Source organism: Copadichromis virginalis, linkage group LG13 (genome assembly GCF_057382275.1).
Source record: "Copadichromis virginalis isolate Kocher_CV1m ecotype Utaka linkage group LG13, C_Virginalis_male_GT1.1, whole genome shotgun sequence".
NCBI lineage: Eukaryota > Metazoa > Chordata > Actinopteri > Cichliformes > Cichlidae > Copadichromis > Copadichromis virginalis.
Window position 1 is genome coordinate 31,930,042 of NC_140630.1, and position 25,927 is coordinate 31,955,968.

At 41.0% G+C, this 25,927-nt stretch overlaps 1 protein-coding gene and 2 long non-coding RNA genes across 5 annotated transcripts; 2 read left to right on the top strand and 1 right to left on the bottom strand.

The window, feature by feature from the left end:
* Positions 1-14,667: 14,667 nt before the first annotated feature.
* Positions 14,668-16,993, top strand: LOC146695981 (uncharacterized). Its single transcript, XR_014923655.1, has 2 exons — positions 14,668-14,959; positions 15,796-16,993. It is a non-coding gene; the product is annotated as an uncharacterized LOC146695981 (long non-coding RNA).
* On the bottom strand, positions 16,104-17,601 carry LOC146695982 (uncharacterized). The gene is made up of 2 exons (XR_014923654.1): positions 17,562-17,601; positions 16,104-16,670 (listed from the first exon to the last, which is right to left on the bottom strand). It is a non-coding gene; the product is annotated as an uncharacterized LOC146695982 (long non-coding RNA).
* A 235-nt stretch (positions 17,602-17,836) lies between these two features.
* LOC146695983 (uncharacterized) lies at positions 17,837-25,902 on the top strand. 3 transcript variants are annotated; one of them, XM_085478482.1, is made up of 5 exons: positions 17,845-19,017; positions 22,549-23,564; positions 23,807-23,962; positions 24,261-24,353; positions 24,787-25,902. In XM_085478482.1, exons 2-5 carry the CDS (start codon positions 23,391-23,393, stop codon positions 25,108-25,110), a joined length of 747 nt encoding a protein of 248 aa, XP_085334608.1. In that variant the 5' UTR covers positions 17,845-19,017; positions 22,549-23,390; the 3' UTR covers positions 25,111-25,902. The 3 variants fall into 3 exon arrangements, with proteins under 3 accessions (XP_085334607.1, XP_085334608.1, XP_085334609.1); XM_085478483.1 differs by lacking the exon at positions 17,845-19,017 and adding an exon at positions 21,654-22,072; XM_085478481.1 differs by lacking the exons at positions 22,549-23,564; positions 23,807-23,962; positions 24,261-24,353; positions 24,787-25,902 and adding exons at positions 19,386-21,482; positions 21,602-22,066 and having other exon boundaries at positions 17,837-19,017.
* The last annotated feature ends 25 nt before the right edge of the window (positions 25,903-25,927 follow it).

Genomic DNA, 25,927 nt, shown 5'->3' on the forward strand with positions numbered 1-25,927 from the left:
TCCATTTCATTGTTCATGCATGTCAGTTTGTGTATTCTCTCTCCCACAGTTGAAGCTTTTCTCCTTCTCATCTTTTTTCCCCCCTTTCTTTTCACTCTCCTCTCATGGCAATCAAACGAGTGCTGCTCATCCCGAGTCTAGTTCTGTCGGAGGGTTCGCCCAGTCAAAAAGGAAGTCACTAAATGTTGCTCAAATCAGAACTGTAAGGTCCTCAGCGTACTAGGTTGAGTTTCCTAAGATGGCACATGTTGGGATTTTTGCAATATATGAATACAACTGCAATGAACTGCACTGAAATGTTGACCTACTGTTGCAAAATTTAGGTAAAGGTGGTGCCATCACACCCAAATCTGAAAAACAAATACCATAAATCATATAGATAGGGCTGGATCAGCTGACCCTGAATCCTCCCTTAAGTATGCTGCAATAGGTGTAGGCTGCTGGGGGATTCCCATGATGCATTGAATATTTCTTCTTCAGTCACCTTTCTCCCTCAAGATGTGTTAATAGACCTCTCTGCACTGAATCATACTTGTTATTAATCTCTGGCTCTCTTCAACAGCATGTATGTTATCCTGTCTTCCTTCTCTCTCTCCAACCGGTTGCTACAGATGGCCGCCCCTCCCTGAGCCTGGTTCTGCCAGAGGTTTGTTCCTGATAAAAGGGAGTTTTTCCTTCCCACTATTTCCAAAGTGCTTGCTCATAGAGGGTCATATGATTGTTGGGTTTTCATCTGTATGCGTTATTGTAGGGTCTACCTTACAGTACAAAGTGCCTTGATGCGACTGTTGTTGTGATTTGGCGCTGCATAAATAATACTGAATTGAGTTGAACTGAATCTCCCATAAAATTTATAGAAAAGAATCCAATTGTTTAAGATTGTTGCGTATGTACGAATTCATGTAGAAAAAACCTGCTCAGAACCACTGACCATATGCTTATGTATCAGCTTCATGTTTGAGACTGAGTGAAAATGAAAGAGGACATTTTCAAAAGGAAGACTAAATAGTCTGAGTATATATCCAGTGATGACTTATTCAGTAATTCATGTTCCCATGAAATATTTAATCTGCAGGATCTCTCAGAGGATTCAAAACACATAACCAAGATAAAAGTTAGCTGGGAAAAAAGGCATGATTTAAAAGCCAAAAAAAGGCTTTTGAGGATAATGTTAATACCCATAAGTGCTGCATTGTTTACATTGCAGTGTTCAAGTATTTGCACAGTTTTGTTGTTGGCTCTGCACTCAGACGTGGTACTTTGGAAACTTCAGAACTACCGTTGGCTGCCTATTAACTTCAGGGTTTTTCAGAGTCATACCACATAACATTATCCTATGTACTGCGATATTTTACATGTTTATTTTACAAATATCTCCCCTGAGTGCCTACAGCAGTAGTATGAATAGCCCAGTCACCTTTAGCGTCCTGAGGGGGCCTTCCTCCTGTATTATGCCAGGGTAGGCGAATGGATGTCCGGAGGGGGGTATTGCGCTGTTCATCAAGAAAGCTCAGGTCTTCAAGCTTTGTGGAACTGGTGGCTGTAGACAAGAGAGAAGACATACACACACACACACAAAGAGTGAAGCTGACAGTCTAGTACCTCCCGAGTACATTTGTCATCACAACTATAAAGAGAAAGACAGAAACACACACTAGAGTAAAACCTTGTGGCACTTATGCCATGTCTGAGGGTGGATGAGTGAGGAAAGAACAAAGCCAGTGCGCTCTGACATTTGCAGGGGCAGTGTGAGCAGCTACCAGCATATACTGTGGCAGGAAGAATAGCAGTATTCTAAAGTCAAGAGCAATATGCACCGATTCTCTTTGATTTGAGCTGACAGCTGGACACGATATAGCAATGAGAGGTCCATCCCCACAAGCACGCCTGCTAGGCTGTACGGAGAGGGCAGATTACCTTTACCTTTCATAAAACTACAACGAGTTATAGAAATGCTTCACCGCGGGTTTGGCACTCATCACTGTCAATCTACAGGACGCACAGGTGTAATCTCAGGACTTTTGTGTACTACAAACTACAATATCTGTAAGTCATTTGACGTGAAATGAAATAATAAAATTAATTAAAACCAGATCACAACTTGAGTTGTTATGGAGTTCAAATCTACTGAGATTTCATTAGGATTTAGCTTCATTTTGAAGCAGAGAGAGAACAAGTCTCAAAGCAGGCAATGATTTCCATCCCCAAACACAGGATATCTCCTGAAACTACTAGTCTACAGATTAAAACCACTTGATGAGCCAGTGATTACAACTCAGCTTTTAATTTGAAGTCTAAGACACGGTCTGTTAACATAATAAAAATGTGCATTAGTGCGGCGAGGCCTCTCCTCCAACTGCTGCTCGTTTTTCAACTATGCTATCGCCGTTGCGATCCACGCTCTCCTGGGCTTAGTGAAGAGCAGAATCAAAGCCTCTCTTCTTCTTCTTTATCAATATCAGCTGGGAAAGACTGTCACTAACGCTCACTTCACTCCCTCACTCGGTCGCTAACTTACTCTCCGGAATGTCCCGCTAATTAAAACCGGTCTGCTGGCAAAGGGAACTGAGGAAGCTGCCATCAACGCAACTTTGACTGGAACAGGAGAAGGGCCTGATGTTACTTTTACTGCAGTGCATTGTGCATACACAAACATCTACACTGGATAAAGCTTAAGGAATTGCAAACAAAGAGAAAAGAAAACAATAAAAGCAAACGCGCATGACCTGGAAGACCTTTTGCTGTAAAGCAAATGCCACTTTTCATCAGCTACAACTACTTACATCTAAGACCAAAGCAAGGAAGGATGGTGGGAATTCTCAAAGCCCTCTCTATCTCCCCAGTGACGAGATACTTGGGCAGGCATACAGTCAAGTAGGCAGGGTGTAAACTCACAGCTAAATCTCTGGAGAGTGTTCCCAGTGGACGAGGGCACAAAAGCGATTCCTCCACCCCGGTGCTCCCATGCCGGCACTCTGGGAGCCGAGCCGAGTGCTTGGCTGCTTCCTCTCTAGTGTTCAGTCAGTCACAGCACCCACAGCATTAGGCACTTGCTAAATGAACGCGCTGCCTTCCAACAGAGCATCACCCTCTCTACAATTTTAACACGTATGCGTACATCATCTCTGTCCACATGCTGCACGTACACACACACACATAAATAACTCGGTATGCAAGCAGCAGAGGGGGAAATTGAGAATATTAGAGGAAATATAAACGGAAAACCAAGAGATTCACTTCGCAGTGGTTGATTAAAGTTTGTTATCCAACGGCTGCAGTATTAATCAACAATCCAGACTGCACAGAGATGGGGTTAAAAGAGGGGAATGTGGAAAAAAATGAAGGCGAAAAAGCAGCAGACTCATAAATGAGTGCAACAAAGAGTATCACGTGGATTTTGTGGGAGGTATGGACAAGACTCAAAAGAGAATAAAGAGAAAAATCAGCTTTATGCAACAAATCGCCACTAAATCCTCATGCTGACATAGGAGGGCCGCAAGATGTCAGTCTATTTTCCCCCCTTCCTTCTTTGTTTTGCATGGAATAAAAGAAATAGCACAGTAGAGCTTTATTCAACAGACACGTAATACCGAATTTGACTTGCTAAAGGAGCTGCATAGCTGCATAGACTCCTTGATTCACGTCCGTGGCAGACAGCGCACCCAGCACCATAACTACATTTCTCTTTTGTTGAGTCGTTATCAACATTTTTTCCCAAGGCCAAGATTTCCCACACGATTCCTCCTCATCCCTCAAATCCTCCCCTTCATTTCTTCTCCTCTTTTTACTCCCGAGTTCCCTCCTATTCTTCCTCACCTCTACTCATTGATAAAACATACATATGATACCTTGAAGTCTGCACTTGCAGTCACTTTGAAGCTGCACAAATGTGTCAAGACTGTATTCTGATGAAAATGGGATTCTTTTTTCCTCGGGCAGATCTGCCCTTTGAAAACCCCCTGTTCTGTGTTTCCCATGACAGAACAGAGAAGAGGACTGAGCTCCTTTGATCTAACCACCCCCACCCTCCCTCCCCAACTTGACTCCCTCTCGCCTCCTTACAAGGTGAATCTACTAAAGAGGAGAAGGGAGTCAAATACTCCCTTCACATATCTTCCTGTTTTTATAGTAGCCAGTTACACTTTACCCATTTTGTGATTTTGTATGAATAAATCAGTTCTTGGCTGTTCTCGGCTTATAGCCAATGCAAATACCCATTTTCCTTTTATTTGGTTTGATTTTGCTGGTATAAACACGCCTTAATAGCTTTTCATGACGAACGTTTGAACATTCAGACACAAATGAGAAAATCTGATCCCTCATATCGATAAACGTTGTTTTATTTGCAAAGAGGCTGATATCAGCACGCACTGATGTTTGGTCCATTTGTCTGCCTATTACTCCTAAGACCCGAACTCTTCCACGGCATGCATTTTTAATTTCTCTTTGATATTTGGTCACATTGGGGCCCGATGAATGTAAAAACAAAGAATTACCAGATTTTCTTTTTAACCTTATTTTTGTTTTTTTTGAAAAATAAGAGCCACATATGAGGATATTAGTTTAAAATTTTGAGAGAACAGTAGCAGTATAATGTCCTCATAAGTGGATATCAGGCCCTTGTAGAGCAGAATTGAGTATTTTGGTCTAAATAACCCAAAATGTGATGTGGTAAATATTAAGGGATAATTATTATTGTAATAATTGCATAGCCTTATGCTAAGATCAACAACATTTACTTTAAAAAAAACAAACCACCACTGTAACTGCTCCATAAGCTATTTCATATATATAAATGCCTCTGTGGTTAGCTAACGCTCTGTTCCTTTTAAGATTGGGCATTTGATAAGCCCTAATCTGTCAATGGAGTGCCGAGCACAATTTTAAAAGGGGCTTTCAAACGGATTGATCTGTAACAGATTTTATTTTTCTCCTGCTGTGACAGCTGGACCAAACAATTCTCTGAAAAAAGGGCACGTTAGAAGATGTCTCTGTGACCTTTTCATGCTCGAGAAAATGAATGGGCTTTCTTTCCTCTTTTTGTTTTCATTTTAAACTCTGCACTAAACAGATCAATATATACATGAAGCCAGAAGCAGAAGTGACTCCCGTGTCTACCTGGAGACATCGCACACACTGTTGGCATGTCTTTAAACATGATCACACAGCCTAAAACAATACAATAGACCACATGGTCTCAGAAACTACCGGGAAAGACAGCAAATGAGAGCAAATGAGATAAATCAGTGTGAGATTATTAAATTTAAGGGCTACGCCACTTTATGAGTTTGTAATTACTGTGTGACCTTTGCAAACATCTTTAAATCATAGGTTGTATTTATGTGGAAAAGGTTAAGATGATTTTAGTCGTTCTAATAAAACACAAAAGCATTCAGATGTTACCTCATCAGTGTTTTAGTAGACAAACAACATATCCTCGAATTTGCCTGTCAGCAGTCCACAGTCTTGGCTCCGTTATCATTCGTGAAGAGAGCCCGGCGCACGAGCTTTGCCAGAGGAATGTATGACTTTGGAGTACAAGCGAGCAATGAGTGCGCCATACCTGACTTTGTCTCAAACCACAAAGCTCTGCTGAATAGCTAAACACCACACAAGCATTGTAGCACCATTCCTCCGCCACGGTGACCCTCACTCAAATCTCCCTGTCTGAGAAACCCAACCACAAGCAGCTCAGGCTAAGATTTCAAAACCATGGAATTCCAGTGGCCAACACTAATATGGCCCTTTGACTCTGTAAGCCTTTATAGAGGAAAAAAGAAAAAAGCTCAACTCCAATTACTCAAAATTAGGATTCTTATAAACTGAGTATATCACCTCAGAGAGGAGGTGAAATTCCATCAACAACTCTAGTTTATACAGAAGATCTTACAATAGAGGCGACAGATAGATGTAAATAGTGGATTGCAAATAATAAAACAAAGAAAACACCAGAGCATAGAGTTAATTTACAAGTGCTTATTACTAATCCTGATGCTGAAATTTGACATCAAGTTTAATTTACCACAGCACTGCTTTTTGGTTTGATGGAACTATTTGGGGGAAACAGGGCAGACTGGCTTCACTTTCACAGAAACTGATATAGAGAAGTTCACAAAGCACCTGGAAGCCCGGGAAAAAGCTGTTCCCATTTATTTCAGGCTCTTAGTGCATCTTACACCCAATGCACCTGCCACGTTTGTTAGATTTAATGAACAGCTGTTGTAAACATGATTACACGTAGATTATTTCACGTATTAGATCTTTAAATGCAATATTTCGATGCCAGATGAAAATCAGTAACAATTTTAACAACCTTTTAAATCTGCCTCAGCAGCAGTTTCCTTTAGGAGGTGGACAGTAATATACAATCCCTAATATAAAGCTCTGCTAAAGACAAATCTAAATGAATTCATGTTGTTCTTGTAACATTTGTGCAATTTGTCACAGGACATGTTGGCACCAAAAAGTGGCGCTCCCACCAAAACCTAGGGACACCCACGCTACATGCAACATCAAGGCAGTGCAAACGACAGTTCTCAGCAATATGCAGACATTCCTTCTACATAATTACGGAGACTTCAAGAGGCCCAGCAATGCATCTGTTGATCGGCATCAGACAGATGGCCAAAATACACTCTGACACTAAGAAAGTGTGACCTTTGTCCAACAACGAGCCATTTTACAAACAACTGTCTGGTGAGTCTTGATTTCTGCTGTGACACTTGAATGCTTAAGGTGAGAATTTAGCTTAAACAACATGAAAGCATTGATCCATTCTTGGTGGTGGTTCTCTGCACTTTTTAGCCTGTTAGTACCAACTGAACATGGTTTTAAATGCCACAGGCCACCTGGGTATTGTTGCTAACCATGTCGATCCCTTGTGTCCAAAGTGTACTCATCTTCTGTCTATAAAAACGAGTTTACAGTACTCACTCTACCTCCACAGTCACCAGATCTCAATCCAATAGAGCACCTTTGGGATGTAGTGAAACAGGAGATTCACATCATGGATGAGCAGCAACTATATCATGCCATAATTTCAATCACTCTGAGGAATGTTTCCAGCACCTTGTCTTTTTGGTGGAGATAAGATAAGAGAGATAAGATAAGATAGAACTTTATTAATCCCTCGGGTGGGTTCCTCTGGGAAATTCCACTTCCAAAAAAAGCACAGCAACGACCGAAGTTACAGTTACAGAACTGTTATATATATATATATATACACACACACACACACATATAAATACAGAGACAAATATAAATAAAATATACAAAGGGGATAAATAGAATAAATAGGAATAAAAAATAAAAATACAAGTGAATTGCACATTTCAAGTATTGAGTCTATTGCACTGTTGACTATTTACAAAAAGTATTGCACAAGGTATTGTACAGTGAGGTGCAGAGGCACTACAGCTTAGTTGTTGATAATCATAAGATAAAATTAAAAACTAATAGCAATACTGTAGCATGAAGCAATTATGCCCTAAATGAACTCATGATTATTTGTTTGCTTCTGCCTTTAATCTCTGTGCTCCTATTTAATATCTATCAATAAAATAAAGAGAAATTTATAGATTAACCAGACAGCTCATTATCTCAGATGCTGTTTCACAAACACAGGACAAACAATAGTCACCAAGGTTCTGGCACAGAATGAATGCACTAATGATGAATACATATTATGTTTCGCCGTGGTAGCTTCTTTTCTCTCATTGCTTCTTTAGACTCGTTACTTTTTGGGGGTTTTTACCGAATACAATTTCCTTGAACAGAAGTGCCGTCTCTGCTATGCTGTGACCCCAAGAAAGATTTTACACTGTGTGACGAAACCCTGGGAGAGAGCATCAAGGACGCGATGAGACAACTTCATTTATGGCCTGAACCAATCTAAGGTGCGTGTTCTGCCGGTCTCAGAGGGCAACACTGCATAACTATGACATCAGCCCATAAACTCTGGGAGGACAGACAGACACAAGCACACCGGTGCTCACACGCAAACCAACACACATAAACAGCCAAACATTTTCTGGTCTGTTAAGCTTTATGAGCCACTGTGCGCCTGGACCGTCCAGGTTTATGTCACACACAATAATGATGAGATGTAAAAATGGTACGGACTCTTGGAACAATAGAATCATCAGGGAACAACACATCCAACTGTGGGCTGCAGAAAATATCAAAGCAGTGGCCACTGTGTAAAATACATGCGCAAGCTATGAGCTATGGTATGCAAGGAAATATCAGTACCGTGAGCCTACCATGTACTACTCCTTACTTCTTCTATAGCTTGTCCTCATCCCATCTTACTCCATTACTGCCTTCACAAGTTAAATTGCTTACCTGCTTCTAATTGTAAGGGCCTAGAGTGGACATTACACAGTTGCATTTCTCTGGTATGTTGAATAGGAACTGGGACTAGATTTTACCAAAGAGAGAAAACAGTCTAGAAGTAGACACACGGGAACTGTTACTATATTTCATCAAGAATAAACCCAAGGGAGGCAGGAGTCAAGTATCTGAACTTCAAAACATTGGCAGCTGCTACATACAGACTAAAGAGGTAAAGCAAAACAACATATTCAAGGAAGATTCTAGAGGAAAAAGTCTCATGAGGTCTTTTAAACTTTGAGTCGTCTCTGTCTAGGCCAGGTGTTTGACCTGAGTCACTCATGTTTTTATGCTTCTTTTCACAGCTCAGCCCAGGTTGCCCCTGCTGTGATTTTCCCTCACTGGCAGAATTGTCTGCTTTCAAAATTCAATGTAACAAACATTTCATCTGTGCTCTAAACTGTTTGTCTTTTCTTCTCTTTCTGTTTGCTCCTTTGAGTTGGACTCTAATGTAGTCTCACTCTTTTGTTTCTACAGCCTTACAGTTAACATACCACTCTGGTCCGTCAACGTTTATTCAAGTGTACATTCATTCTATCAACAAGCATGGGCAGCCCTGCTAATTATGGAGTAAAATCATTAGCATAAGCTTGCATTAACATTTGAGCCATAAAATATACTCCTGATTAGTTCAAGATTCACTTACGTGTCAAAATACAGATGCACCGAGTCTATGTCCATGCGGAACATGTACACGGCGGTGCAGGCAAATAGTCGCAATCAAACTTACAGCTACATGCTAATATGTTGCTAGTGTGAAGTATGTCAGGGAAAGCTGGGTATAATTCTTTGTGCCTCTTTGCAATAGCAGAGCACTTTATTTTCAACTAAGTGTGAGAAGATCTTGCAACTTACTGCAGCTTGAGGGAAAGTTTGATCATGTCTTTTGTAATAAAAAATAATATTTTGCATTTGAAAGGTAATTTTTGGGGGGGGGTCCTGCGCATCTCTAGTCAAACCTGTCCAGGGCGTACCCCACTAGGATAAACTGCAGGCAACGCCTCCAACCCTGAATGGGATAAGGAGTAAAGAAGGGAGGTGGGTGAGTGAGTGGATGATAAAAGCTGTACATGACTCATACTGTCAGCTTAGCTACAAACTGCATTTAGGCAAAATTATATATAGGAAAATGCTAAACGTACTGCTGTTTGATTCACCAAAAATAGGCCGAGGTCAAAAGCAATAAGGTATGAGGAGACCTGGGAATAGTATGGGTGAAAAGACATAAGGGAAAAGGGGGTGAAGGGGGAAATATCAACAACTGTGACAGCTGTGTGGATATGGTAAGCTGAACCACAACAGGGAGGCTCCAGGGCAGGAATGCAGAACAGATCAGCCAGACCGGAGCGTGTGCTTAGGTTTGACATGGCGAGGCAGTGGCGAGCCACACCACACAGCAGCTGTCTAATCCCAAACTTCTGCCTTGATACTCCTGTTCTGAAAAGCACAGTCCGTTCTTTGAACTATTGACTTCTTATTTCTTCTAAACCTACTACAGATGCTCTCACTCTTCGGTGTCTATCACTCGCTTGGATTAAACTGACATGCCACATGTCAGCCTCTGGCACGCCACATGTCAGCCTCTGGCACAGGTCGTATCTCACGGTTACGATCTTGACAGGCAACACAATGCAGTCACAGATGAAAAGTATACAGAGCATTTCCTGTATACTTCTTGAGCTCCAGATGTCAAGACCTCAAAAACCAAGGAGTCTTACCTGCTACAGAGTTTGGCCTCGGCATCATGAGGGAAGCTGATGTCTGTGGCGGGTACGCAATGGGTCCCTCAGGTGAGTGACTTGGAGGGTGTGGTGGCCCTGGAGCACCCGCAGATATGTTAGGGTGCTGCTGGTCTGTCCTGGATGGGGTGTCTGCAGGTGTTGCTGTGGCACTGCTGGAGTCTTCTTCGGCCACAGGAGAGCAGGTGTCCGCCCGCACGCTCTGTGCCAGGCCATGGCGACCGCTGCCTCTTAGGCTGCCATCTTTACTCCACTCCAGGCTGGAGCCGCTGCGGTCATCATTCTCTGAAGAACTAGTGATGGTGGCTGAGAGCAGATTTAAATTTAAAAAAAAAAAAAAAAAAGAGAGAGAGAGAGAGAGAGAAGGGATTTTCAGCAAGTGAGGGAGGTGAAATGAGGGGAAGAGGCACAAGATATATCTGAGTAATGGTCTTTATGTGCGATGAACATTTATCCGTCTTAATCTCTAGTGAGACACCGAGCTGTAATTTAACTTTCAGCTTTGAGTGGCTTGGTGGTTTTGCTGATTGCCCTATCAACAGTTCTCAGAAGCTCATTTTATATTTACAGCGATCGTCTTCCTATACTCGTGAAACTCGGAAAGTAATATTGCACAGATTTATAGAACGTAATGTATTGTTATTGTTAAGAATCAGCGTTTGAATGATTTGGAATCATCCAGTGCAAACAGCAACTGCAACTGCAACAACTAGTCGGAGGGGAAAATGCAAAAGAGCAGGAATAACAATATAAAACCAAACATGGACATTTTTTTTTTACCCCTTCAGTTTAGACAGGTGTCTCTTCTAGAAGAAGAACTCCTTTAATCTCCCCTCGAGCCAACACAGCGACCTACCACAATCTTAAACGCAAAGGAAAGGACTAACTCTCCATGATGACAGGCAGCTGGATACAGGAACATCAGCACTGTTAGTGGACTGGAGCCGGCCAGCCAGCTGGCCATGTTTGCATCACACACTACTAATCTGGATTTCATAATGGCGCAGCACGTTGCATCACCACTAATATTAATACAACAAACACATCTTGGACCCTGTGATTCCTGCGCTGGTTTCCTGGGCAAACATGAAGTCCTCTCATGGCAGCAGTCACGATAAACCCTGCTCGGACCACGGCATTAAAAGTCATCGTGATCTGACTGGCTAAACTACAGGACCTTGCTAAGAAGAATATGTAATTATTTATTCAAGCTTAGTGAAAATTTGAATTTTTATTTTATAAACAACTACATGCAGTCAAGTCCAGGCCCCTCGTGAAGGACCTTCTGAGGGAGCTGTTTTGTAAATGTTAAGACATTGCAAAGTCTCACTAATTCCATCAAGGAGCTTTTAATGCAAAACAAAGCCAAATTAATGTGCTTCTGAAATCAGAGTCAAAGTGAAACTTCAAAGAACAGAGAACATTAATCACAGGCATCAGTCTGACTTGTGGACGCACTGTGACTTTGTTCTTTCTTTTCCTTCCTGCACAATTTTATTAAGGAGTGTGGGTGGGATGTTGTAGACCAGTGGTACTTTACACCCCCTTCCCAAAAACACTCCACCCGCCCACTCAAGTACATAGCAGACTAGCATGCCATAGTCACCGATGTAACAATTTAATTTAACATCACTCTGCTGCAGATTTAAAAGCCCTCTGCTGCAGATACAGCTCAAGAATCTGCTGTTAGCAGTGAAGCAGCCAGTCAGTCACAGCTTCAAAGGATAGCTAAACACAGCTAATTAGACTCGAAAATTACATGCACATGGCATTTCATAGTTTGTAATGGGTGTACAATAAAGGGGTCGTAGAATTAGGGATCAAGAAAGGAAAACAAGCTGACCATAGTTATAGCACATGCTGCATTTCTGCAAAACTGTGTTCTGTCCGTTTCAAAGTTCAGGTGTTTGATAGTTGCTCATAACGTCTTCATTACTGACAGATTTTGATGCACAACTAGTGTTACTTTCTGCATGTCTGTGTGGGTCTGTGGGTTTGAGCAGCTAATGCACCCTCCCAGCAATCTGTCTGTGACCACAGCAAAGAGCTGAGAGAGACGGAGGCACCGATTTCCATTAAGAACTGGGTTTTATGCAGCATGACTTTACTTCATACCAGCTCGTTTCGCTAACTTTCCTGAAACCTGCTTACTGAAGTTAACAACCACACTTGCAGAGATGGCATTCTCTCACAAAACTCATTTTGAGTAACGTAATTGCGTGCAACTGACAGCAACACATTTGGCACCAGTGCACATCTTATCCTGGGTGGTGTCAAAGCTGCAAGCTGGAAGATACTATATCGCAGCTTACATAAATTATTCAGCACGTTAGCAATGATATTGCTTTGGGGGGCAGAATGACTGAATCATGGTAATCATTTATGTCAACTCTGGAGTATTGGAAATCCAAATTGTTGTGTTGGATCTTGCTTTGGCATGCATTGCTTTCTCCTGCATAACTATAATTTTCATCAGCAAGTCCGATATTCTTATTAGTTCAAGAATATCAGACAAATATAAGGGCAAGGGAAAAGTTTAAAATCTGGCACCCTGTCCTCTAGTCTAGGAGTGCAGTCAGGGAAAAAAAAAAAAAAAAGGGGGGGGGGGGGGTTCAACAGTGGATAAATACAGCATCATAGAGTTACAATTTGCTATTCATTCCTCACTCAGAATGGAATCCCAGCATTTTTATAGGCACTGGAGGCTTTGTGAGTAGAAACGGCAGTTGAATTAATGCATCAATAGACTATGCCATCTTCCTGTCAGCTTGAGTAAATCCCCTGACGTCTTTTAGGGCTATTACTACAGATACAGCACAACGTCACACTGTGGCAACTGTCACCTTAACGCCGTCTCATGCCGATACAGCTCTGTCTAAACCCAATGACGTACATGGGGAAGGATGAATATAATGTGACACAGATGGTATTCGATCCCAAAAGGTTTCACACAACGAGTAGTGACTGACACTGCACAGGTGTGTTTTCTTTGTTCTAACTCATAGTGCAGATGAAGCAAGTCAGATTGCAAATTAAAATTAGAAGAGCTTCACAGGAAGTGATTAGTGATTATAAGCAATGCTGCAAAGGGGACTGGGTGTCCATGCTAAAGTGCAAACTAATAGACTACTAAGGAATCAGCAGAGCTGTTGGTATTATTAATGTTCTCATCAAACCCAGAAACCAGTGCAGGCACTGGTAAGCTACAAGTGATAAATTGGAGGCTGGTGTTACATTTTTGTCATTGCTATGAGCTGTGCTACTAGTGCATCTCGCACCAAGCTGCTCAGTCATGCAGGACACATGGTTGAAAGGGTGAGGTGGGGACTAATTTGCACAGGTCCATGCAAACTAAATGAGGAGGCAATGGTGAGGCCATATTTCTGAGCTATGCACAAAAGAAATTATTTTCACTGAAAATTTCTTTTTTAGATTTATGTAATTTGGATTAAAAGAGATGATGTGAAAAGTAACAGTTTAATCAAAGACCATTCATTTAAATGAAATTTAAGTGCCACCTACTTCCACCTCTGACCTGTGTATAGCTGCTAGATTATGAACAAAGTAAGACATTTTTAAATGCATACAGCGCAACCCTGAACTTCTGTACACATTACCCCGTAAAGAGTATTCAAATATCCTTCAAAGTCGACATTAAATGTTGTTTAATCTGTCAGATCCTTAGTACAAAGTACAAATGGACCGATCAACTGGCCAGGGATCGGAATCAGACGATATTCAACTTCTCGACATGGAGTAGTGACTGGCTGATCAGCTTCCAGTATGTCTGATTACAAGCCAGCTAGTTTCATATATGTGCACAGTGCCACAGACATATAGGCACACACACTCACAGACACACACTAACCTGTTGTTAGAGGCAAACCGCCTCACTGTGTTTCCAACATCAAACTCCACAGACCCTTAAATCACCCTCACCCAGCTGAACATTGAATATTTTAAAGAAGGTAAGGAAGAAGAAGATGTTGTTAAAGTTAAAGCTATCCAGAGCTCATAGCCAGCCCCAAGCCAGCAGCCTTGGTATGAGTAAAGATCAACACAAAAGAAAAATTCCAGAGATGAGTAAAAAAAAAAAAAGCGAGAGAGAGAAAGGATCAATGCCCTGTGATCTGGTGAAGTTCCTGACATTTGTTTTGGTATATGAATCTGTTGTACCTGCTTTATTTGTAAAGGTAAAATATGTCAGGCAGTGTGGATGCACAGCAACTCATTATTAGACAATTCTTTGAACTTGTTTCCAATAGACACATCATGCTCATCTGATCTGATCTTCTTTTGCTTCCTTAAAAAACCAGTCATCTTTAACGGTGTGTTCACACCGAACGCGATGGACGCGAATAGAGCGTCAGGTTTACATGTAAAGTCAATGGAAAGGCGCAATGACGCGCGATTGCGGGTCCCGCGAAAATTCGGAAGCAGATTTGCGTCGCGAAAATGCCAAAACGCGTGAAACGCGCGTCAGTGTAGCGCGTCTGGCGCGTTTGAGTCGCGAATAAAACCACGCGCGTGAGTTTTTGTGTTGCATTTTGTGCATACGCGCGTTTCGCGTCTACCGCTCGAGTTGGAAAAATCTGAACTCCAGCGTCAAATCGCGCCGCGACAACCAATCAGGAGCCTGGTGACGTGGCTGTTACCTAGGTCAAAGGGGCAGATCCAGCCAAAGCCTTTCATACTTCAATGGAGGGGAAGGCTAATCAATGTGGTAGCAAACAACTCGGAGCTGTACAACACCAGCTGCTTTCAGTACCGAGACAGGAATAAAAAGGACCGAGCTTGGAGGAAGATATGTGAAGAGATCGGGCAACCTGGTAAGTTCATTCATTTCTCTTTTGAAAGTTTTCACTGACCCGGGGAAGCCGCACAAAAGCTAGCAAGCCACCGCTATTTTCCCACTGACGTACAAATACCGTTCTGCTTTTATGCATGTTGTCATTTAGGAATATATTTTATTGTTTATTAATAAACAGCACACAGTGGTCCCGCTGTTCATCCGTCACTGCTTTGCTTTTTCGCTGATTTTTTATTGCACAGTACAGCATTGCATTCTGCAGCCTGATTGACAAATCTCCTGCGCTTGCCAAATTTATCACGTTTGGTTTTGATAACCATCGCGTCCAATAGAAAAAACAGCACAAAAACACCCATAACTATGAGCCTCATTCGGAAATAGACACCTGCACCGTGAGGGAAAAAGGCGCACGAAAGTGGCGGGCAGATGAAGACAAACCGCGGCATAATAATACTTTTACGTTTTGCAATCTACAAAGGTTTGCACTTTGAGAATCAATTGTGAGAACTGTGGCCAGGGGCTAGTTATTCTGAGAACCCCTGCAATAAATGAGGGACCACTGTCTACTCTACGATTATTATATCCAACCTGTTAACATTTAATACTGTATTGATAGAACCAACTGATTCTGCAGCAGAGCATCCCCAGTCCCTGAGCTCCTGCTGCTGCACCCACAGATATGTACAGCAAGCACTGATACCTTTTTAGTCGGTGGGATTCCCTTGTGATCACCTTTACTAAATATCTACAACCAATCTGATTATATCCTGTTATTGTTTTTTTTTTTTTTTCAATGTTGAAATTAAAATCTAGTAGCAGCCTTCTCATTTCTTTGTGTTTTGTGCTGTTTTACAGGCCCACAGAGGAGGACGGCTCCGAGGCAGATGAGGGACGGGTCCCAGGACGGTCCATCGGCGGTGGAGCTGGCCATCCTGGAGTCCCTGAAGAGGCCACACCAGTCTCCAATGGAGCATTTCCTCCTCAGCCTTGTTCCTGCTCTGGAGAGCAGCTGGTCCTTTTTATTCCTGTCTCTCTGTAAATTCTTATATTTTATATATTTATGTTTAATGTTTTTCTGTTTGAGACTTTTAATATTATTTCAAATAAATGTTTATAATGACTAATGTCTCAGTTCTACTACACAGCAAATGTTGGCACACAACTTGACACATGTAGAATTTATTTCATATTATACTAATGACAAAATATACTGATACAGTGGGATGCAGAAGTTTGGGCAACCTTGTTAATAGACATTATTTTCCTGTATAAATCGTTGGTTGTTACAATAAAAAATGTCAGTTAAATATCATACAGGAGACACACACAGTGATATTTGAGAAGTGAAAAGAAGTTTACTGGATTTACAGAAAGTGTGCAATAATTGTTTAAACAAAATCAAGCAGGTGCATCAATTTGGGCACCACAAAAAAGAAATGAAATGAATATTTAGTGTATATCAATGTGTGTGTCTCCTATATGATATATGGGGTGCCTTTGTCTGGATGTGCTTCCCATCCAGAGCTGCACAGCACAGAGGAAAGTTCCAGCGCTCCTGGAATCCCTCTGTGATGGACCGCCAGTCTCCAGGTGAAGGCACAGCCATGAAGTCGTCCACTAGACAGTCCCAGATGGACGTCGCTGCCTGGGGGGTGATCTGGCTCACCGTGGACACACCGACTCTGAAACTGAACGCGATGGTCCTGAAGGAGTCCCCGGTGACAAGGAACCTGGACAAAATTGTTCAAAATCAGTATTATGTGTACTGCAGTTACAAAATACATTATTCAAATTCCAAAATACTTTTGTGATGTCAGATTTAAATCACAAAACATGAATCTTACATAAAACATTTTGTAATTATAAGGATAATTACAAAATGTATATTAGATAATATCTAAAACAGTTGTGTTTTGTTTTAACTTTAACATATCATAATTTGATTGGTAGCAACTTTTGCCACTACAGTGAGCCAATCACTCATAATTCCTAAACATGTCAATCAGGTAGGAATGAAGTAAGACATTAATAGAAATAAAGAGTTGTATGTTGACATGTAGCCCTTTCCTTGCTTAAATCATTAATATTTTTGAAAAATTAATCTGTGATAAGACAGCTTATCAAGATAGAACCATGTAACTAGAGATGAACCAAACTGTTCACAGTTTTATCTAACTCTGTTTTAATAAAGGCTGTGACCCCTGCTATAGAGTCTGACAGCTGCAGGGATTATATACAAATATTCAACTATCCCAGAATTAAACCAGGTCTAAATAAAAAGGAGTGAGTATCACTACAAAGGTTAACTCAGTGGTCCTAATGCTACAGTTTGCTATCAGCAAACACCGAGCGCATACATTGATGTGACACCACAGCCATGCTATCATCGCAAACACTGATAACAGCATAAATCGAATTAAATCGGGGCTTGATGAGACCTTCTGAGTATCACTAGAAATATTATAAACAATCGTCTCTGTACCACAGTTTGCTTTCAGCAAACACCGACAGCATTCACTGTTAGCATAGCACATCCATGTTAGCCGTGTATAACTGGATGGTTTAGCATATATTAGCACAGGTATCAATAAAGGACTACCGTATTAAACACTTTTACTAACCTCAGGCAGACGGACAGGCGCTCTGCAGGTGGGATTGAGCACCTGTAATTGGTGTCTACACTCTAAAAAGTGAATTTCAGCAGTAGTTGAAGTTATGTAAAGTTCAGAGTCAGTTTCATTAAGATTTCTGCTTTAGTGGAGCCAGTCTAAATTTGTGGAGTATATCAACTTGTTATTACGTGTTGTTCCCTCAGTACACATGTAACCTGCTATTCTCATTAGAGTCAACCTGCATCAATTAGGTTTCTCGTGACGCAGTCTGATGTCATGACGTCTCCGCCTTCTCCAGAATTTTCTACTTGCGGTTGAGAACAACAATTTGAGAGGCACTTGGCTGCAGGCAGGACCTCGTGAACAATTTGGTCAATAAGGTAACGAAGATATTACTTTTTCCATAGTCCTTGAAGGTAAGTCAAATGTAGAACACATATTTTAATATATTAGATATAAAAATATTCCAACTGCATTGTTAAGTTTGTTAAGTGTTTAGTAAACTGACCTGACCAAACCGCTATCATTCAGCCCTGCTAACATTAGCGAAATGTCAGACCTGTTGGTAGTTTGTGCTTGGACATGTAGGTTAAGTTAGTAGTTTTCCGGCGGTACTCTCTTGTTTTAATATCGTAATGCTAGCTTAAAGTTGTGTATTCATGCAGTGTGTCGGTGTTGGCTTACTGTTAGTTATTCATTAGCATTAGCACATTATAGCGGCAAGCTGGGCCGCGGTTCTCTTCAGACTACGTTACTTCGGGCGCGCGCATTTATACACGAGTGGTTGTTCGCAGTATGCCTGTCGGCGCGAATAGTTAATGCGGTCACGGCCACGGGTGATGTAGGAGGTAAAGTTTAGCTGTGGTGGCTCCAGGAAGCATGCATTTACTGCCGCTTGCATTGCTTTCAATGTACATGACGTTAAGAAGGCGAGGAGAAAGGGTGCGTGCAGCGCTCGTACACGCACGGATCAGCCGTGTGAGAAGGAGATGGTGTGCGGCAGAAAATCAAAATTAGAAATCATAGAAGAAAGTATTACACTATTGAACACAGAAAATACAGCCATCAGATTTCTTGTAGACCTAGCACACTTCTGGTCTGTGTCTGAATACATATATAAGTACATAGATGCAGATGAACACTGTAAACATGATGAAAGATCGACAGACTAACTCGAACATATCTTTAATCTTTAGGATCTTTAGGTAGCGCTTCCTTTCCTTCCTGTCAACCTCTCTAGAGGGGTGTCTGCTGATGGCAGAAAGATTACATCACCTCTGGTTGGAACCCTGGACAGTGCCACAACCTTTGGCTTGGTGTCCAATGTGATGCCCCATCGCCACCTTCTGACCTAACTTCTTCTCAGCTCTGTGACTACTTCAAGAGGGGCATTCCTGTGTGGAGGCGTGCCAGGCAGCTCGTTTTACCTGTGAACTTGCGTACTTTCACTTCATCAACAACAAAGGTATGCAAGTTCAAAATAGTAATGTCTCATTTAAACTTAATTCAGTTTTACACTGAACAGGAATCGGCTTTATATATAAAACAATTGCAAAAAAAAAAAAATGTACCTATGGGCATTTGGGTTTTGTTTTTAAACTTTTGTTTTGAACTTATCCCTTTAAAATCTAATTAGAGAGGGCTGGCTACATTTGATGAATACATTTTGTGTTTAAATGATTTGCTTTGTGTTGGGCAATGTGGCAAAAAGCTGAGATGAGATCTAGTCTCATATCACCATATTGATATATTGTAATATTGCCCAACTCTCCCTCTGTGTTTTCTCAAATTATTTATATACACCCAGTAAAGCGTGTCTCTTTGTTTCTCCAGTGCTATGCTTCATGTGGAGATGCGAGGACTGTGGGACAACATTAACAAAAAGATCTGAATTGCTCAAACACTACAAACTGATTCATAGGCATTACGGACGAGGCCACTCATATCCATGCACTTATTTAAATTGTGCATGTAGGTTCAAGACTTGGAACGCCCTACTGAGCCATCTATCAAGAAATCACCCTGCCCAACAAGCAGTCTCCAAAGCTGCGTCCACATTCACTTGCCATATTTGTGGCCATAATCAACTCTCCACAGAAAGAGAATATTTTCAACATATCTATCAGCATCTTAAAAATAAGGAGACTGTAACATGTGTGTTCCAAAACTGTGAATATAAAACCAATGTCTATGAGAACTTCAAAAGTCATAAATACAGAAAACACTCTGGTACAGTGAACACATTTAAGCCTGGAATAAGTTCTGTTGATGAATCTTGTGCCAGTGTTGCCAGTGATATTTCAGATGTGGAAATTATAGAGAGTGATGTAAATTTAAATTCTGCTTTTGACAATGGGTATTCTGATAACTTAGAGAAGGATATTGAGCTTAAAATTGCTTCAGTGCTCCTTAAGTTGGAACACATCTTTCTTGTGTCTAATGCAGCTGTAGATGAGCTTTTGCAGGAGTTAAACTATTTGATTGGTTCTGTTTCTGTGGCGATTACCCAAAAGACTATTAGCCAAGTATTACAAGACAACGGATGCCAATTTGACCAGTCAGTTGTTGAAAAGCTAGCCAGTGTACTCTGTGAGACAAACCCTGTAAAAAAAGCAATTGGAGATAAAGGTCCACTTTCCAGTCCTTGGAGACGAAAAGCATACTATAAGAGCCACTTTAAAGTAGTGGAACCAGTGGAATATATACTTGACCGAAAAAATAACAAGTCATTCCAATATATTTCAATTTTAAAGTCTTTGCAGCATATTCTTGACTGCCAGACAATCTTGGATCAGGCTGTTAATTTGAATACTGTAGATAATCAGCCTCAAAAAACTTCTGTGCACTACAAAACTATCTTCGATGGTGACTTCTTCCATGAAAATGGACTGTTGTCCAAGCAGGAAAGCATTTCATTGATATTATACATTGATGAATTCGAAATATGTAATCCCCTTGGTACATCACGGAGGAAGCATAAAATTTGTGGATTGTACTGGGTTTTGGGTAATTTGCCACCAGGCTGTAATTCTGCTTTAACCTCAATCTATTTGGCTGCTTTAATCAAAAGTAATGATCTGAAGTGCTATGGGTATGAGAAAGTGTTAAAACCTGTAATTAATGATCTTGTAATTTTGGAACAGAGTGGGATATTTCTGTCAAAGTTGGGCAGAACAGTAAAAGGCACTGTTCAGTGTGTTGTTGCCGACAACCTTGGTGCACACAGTATTGCTGGATTCTTTGAAAATTTCTCAGGGACATACGTATGTAGATTTTGCACTGCAGAAACATCAGAGTTCCAGACTATTGAAGTCAGAAGTGAAGTCTTTACTTTAAGAACAAAAGACATTCATGCAGATCATTTACGAATTATCGAGGAAAACAAATGGCCCAGTTATTATGGTGTGAAATCAAAGTGTATTTTGTCAAAGCACCTCTCACATTTTGATGTTACCACTGGGTTTCCACCTGATGTTGTACATGATCTTTTTGAGGGAATTGTTCCTTTTGAACTTGCGCTTTGCCTCAATTTGTTAATCAAAAAAAAGTATTTCACATTATGTACATTGAATGAAGCAATATCATCTTTCAACTTTAAGTGGGCTGACAAAACAAATCGACCTCATCCTGTGGCTCTCAGTTTTGCATCCAAAAAAAGTGTAGGAGGGAATGCACACGAGAACTGGAGTCTTACCAGATTTTTGCCTTTGTTCGTTGGGCAGAGTGTACCCTGTGAGGAGCCTGCTTGGCACATCTTAACAGACTTGAAGGACATTGTTGATCTTGTTGTCAGTCCTGTTCATACTGAGGACTCCATTGCATATCTTGGTTTTAAGATCTCCGAGCACAGAATCAAGTTTCAAGAGGTTTTCCCAGATGTTAATCTTAAACCAAAGCACCACTACTTGGAACATTATCCATACTTGATCCGTAAGTTTGGGCCACTGGTTGCACTATGGACTATGCGATTCGAAGCAAAGCATAGTTTTTTTAAAAGAGTTGTAAGGAACATCAGATGCTTCAAAAATGTACTTCTTTCCCTTTCACAGAGACATCAGTATCAGATTGCATATCATTTGCATGCAATTAGCTTTGCCAAACCCCCACTGGAAGTAACAGATGTTTCCACTGTTCACATTGATGTTCTTAACAAGGACATCTCAAATGCACTGAGACAGAAGTCTCCAGATATGGACAATGTGTGCTTGGCTAAAAGTGTAGCATATAATGGACTAATCTACAAGTGTGGGATGATCTTGATCCACGGCTCACTGGGAGGACTGCCAGAGTTTGGTGAAATCATCCAAAAGGTGATACTGCAGGACAAACTAATCTTCATTCTGAAAAAGCTTAGCGGATGGTATATGGAACACTACAGAGCTTATGATCTCAAAACATCACCAAGCAAAGAAGTGGAACTTGTTGAGCCACAAGAACTGCATGATACCTACCCACTGGCAGACTACAAAATTAGAGGGATGCGTCTTGTCACCTTGAATAGATATGTCCATGTTTAAAGGGTGAGGCCTCAAAATATGATAAAGTATTTTCTTAAGTGGGAAAACAAAACCCAGACCCATACAATACTAATGTGTTCTCAGAACATATTTATTTTATACTGCAAGCCAAAGTGGTGTGATGATGTCATTGGCAATTCATCAGTTATGTCATTTTTTTAATGCAGGTTGCTGGATTCCAGTCAGTGAATGCTAATCCTATGCTCTTCCCCCCTTCTGCTTCTCTTCTCTTTTTCTTCTTTCCTCTCCTTGTTGTCTCCTATATTCTCCTCACCTCCTCTCCTTCTCTCTTCTCTTCAATGTCTCCCATATTCTCGCCATCTCTCTTCTCCTCCCTTCTCCTCTTCATTTTCTCCTCCCCTTTCCTCCTCTCTTTGCCTTCTCTCTTTTCCTCTAGTTTGACATTAAATTCTCCTAATTGGAAATGTCAGTGGTTTACATGTTGATCCTCACTAACTGTGCTTGTGCTTTGTTCTCAGACCACCATGGCTGATTCAACACCTGCAAGACTGAAGGTGATTTTAGGAGAGAACAACATTGAAAAGCTGACTCTTCCAAATGGCATCCCAGAGTCACTTGAAGACCTTCTCAGCACGATAAAGACTACCTTTGGGTTAAAAGGTAACTTCAGACTGCAATACGTGGACCAAGACTTTGGCAACGACTTCTTCAATCTGAATTCTACCACCGAACTTCGGAATTTGGGGACAATCAAAGTGATCCACCAGCAAACAAATCCACCTTTGATCAGTGCCGATCAGTCCACTTCATCTCTGTCTCTTTCATTTGAGTCTGATGACGGTATTTCGGTGGCATCAAATGACACAATTATCCTCTCATCCCCTGAATCTATGTCATCTCGAACACAACAGTGGCCAGAAGACTTTACAATTCCCCAATTTTCATATGACACAGAGCTACAGCTAGAGAGGGGGAATACTGAGTACCGTGTGAGCCAAAAAATGTTGACTTTAAGCGCCCGAATGCTGTCTGATATCCTGAAAAGAGTTGCAGAAGAAATTTACCGTTACAAGGCCTATCCAGAGGATGCACATTTCTGCGCAGCTGCAGAGGCCCTTATCAAAAAGCACCCATGTTTGAAAGAACCTGGATCATTCAATGGTTGCTACGGTTGGAAACAACGACTGAAGTACAAAATGGCAAACTACAGGACCCAGCTCAAATTACAGGGGTGTCCAGAGCTGTGTGTAAACTCACTGAAATCTAAAGCTACTACAGATGCTTTCCCTAAGTGAAGAAGCCAAAACGTTCTGAAGCTAACTTTTATCCATCCTTTCCTACTGGTGAGACTCTGGACAGCATGGAAAAAGTGAGATTAGAACTTCTGACAGAGATCGGGATAAGGGATAATGAAAGGGTCATCGCAGACAAAATGGCTAACACGTTTGCCTACAGACGACATGAGGTGGTAAACCAAGAACCAAGCATTCAGGAACTGAAGGACAGATGGCCTGCACTCTTCACACAGAAAGAGGTAAGAATGGAACTGAAGTGATCGAAGTCTGTATGCTTCAGGATTTATTGCAGTTAACTTTCATGAATCGGTCATAACTTGATGTGGTTGAGATTTTATAACACTGAACTTAATGAAAGAATTTACATTTTGAATTCCCATATATGTTATACTTTTTGGGATATAGACATTTTGGCATACAATCAGTTTCAGCATTTTGTTCCATAATACAATATCTACTGTCATTTGTGTTTTGTTTTTAGATAAATACAGAGTTCCAGAGGCTCATGGCTGTTCCTCTTGAGTGGAAGTTCATGGCCCAGTTAGACATGCACTCAAGTCAGCTGATCAAAGTCATACGTGCCAAAGGAGGAGCAACACGCCAAAAGATTGCGAACATCATGGATACATTGGACCAGGTAAATCTGTACCATCAAACAAGATACTTCGTAACTAAGAGGGCTGTCAAAATATATCTGAATCCTTCATAAAGACAATATGGGCAGGCCAGTGCTAATCATGGCTTTCATATGCATGAATGTTTTTAGCGACTCAAAAAATACACCACTGAACTCATCCCCTTTTCTTTCTGTAATGAATCTCTGGGCTTGTGAATTACTGTTTTTAAATAAAGTACATGTAAGTTAAGCAATAAGAGTAAGAATGTCTGTCTTATGAAATTTAGAGTTTAAAATTAATCAACATTTGTTGTTCTAGACTGTGGACATTAATCATCGGAGGGAATGTGTGCTGAAAGCCCTCACCATCTTCCTGGGAGAAGATGCAGATGGCCTGATCAAGGAATACCTTGTAAGTTTCAACAGTTTGTCAGCACATCTTGTCAAAGGGACACAAAAAAAGTTAACTGTTAGAACAAACATAACACGTGAACCCTAGTTGGATTGCTGACATGTATTTATTATCATGACCATATTGGACATTATGTAATTCCCAGCAACAACACATTACATATTGGATTGACTTTGTTTTAAGTAAGACGGGCTTACTTGATTATTTAAGTTCAAAGGAATAGTTTGACATGTTGGGAAATCTTATATTTCTTGCTTACAATTTGTTTAGAGTCAGATTGATACACCTCTCTCTGCTGTTTCTGGTGTGTGATGACACCCAGCCAAGAAATAGCCCAGCACATAACACATATTGGTACATCACCCAAACACTTAATCACAGTAAGAAGTGAGGCTAATGATGATTTGTGTTTGTGTCTTGTACCCCTCTGTAGGACTGTGGAGCAGATGATGTTCAGAGGGACCTGGAGGAGGTCACCATGGCAGTGTATGTGATTCGGAAGGAGGGGGAGGGACTGCAGGAGCCACCTGAAGACATTGGCATTGTCATTGAGGGTGTGGAAGTGTTGCATGAACTAACTTCGGTTGCCTCAGCTTGTGCCCTGCTTCTAGGTTTGATCTATGCACTCAACCTAGCTTATCCAAAACCCTTTCGCTTCACTTTTGAAGTGCTCCAAAAAATCTTCATGCAGCTTGATCAGCACAAGATGTCCCCCAAAGTCCAAAATCTGTATATCAAACTTCAAAGCTCCCAGTAATGGCACAGAACAATGACCAACAAATGGCCCTGTGCCATCCCAGCCAACATGTATATATGGGCCCCACCTGGTTTTTGCTCGGGCTAGATGGGTACCATATGGGCATGGGCTCAAACTGGTCTTTTTGTATGGGGCCTACTTGGGTTCTTCACATTAAACCCATGTGGGCAATGCCAAGTGGGCACTTTTAGTAGGTCCTAGCTGGGTCAAACATGGGAAACACTTAACTTGGTACAAAATGGGAAACACACGTAGGACCCACTTGGGTTTTTCACATGGGTTAGATATGTGCTAACATAGTCTTTTAAAGAAAAGCTGTTTTTGTGTGCCCCAGGTGGGGCAAACTGCATCATTCCATGTTTGGCATTGATCACCACCTGCACTCATGTATCTATCTACTTAGCACTTTTAATTCTTATTCTTATTTTTATATCTATTTAAGCGTTTATGACAGTATGTTTGCACCAAGCACCGCAGCAATTTCCTAATGTTGTAAACCTGCTCAACATTTGGCAATAAAACCCTTTCTGATTCTGATTCTTTTAAGTGAGGTGTTGCTATTGTTATCATTACGATATATTCTGTCAATTATGCTTTTATTATTATGTTGTTTTATTTTTATGTTATTTGACAATTATTACATATGATTTTTTAAAACATAATAACCATTCCTATACTTAAAAAACTAAGCAAAACTAAAATTTATCTGTTTAACTTGTGCATGGTTTGCCTTTTAAAATGTTTGTATCAGGCATAAAATGACTTTTTAAATAAAGTTGTTTTTTAAAGTGAGCGGTTCCTATAGGGCTTTGGAGAA

Bases quoted from the DNA above. Each gene is read 5' to 3' on its own strand.
- LOC146695983 (XM_085478481.1), top strand. From the start codon at position 19,397: ATGTGGAGATGCGAGGACTGTGGGACAACATTAACAAAAAGATCTGAA. The intron at 21,483-21,601 runs GTAAGTTTGGGC...TCCCTTTCACAG, and splicing joins ACATTATCCATACTTGATCC to AGACATCAGTATCAGATTGC.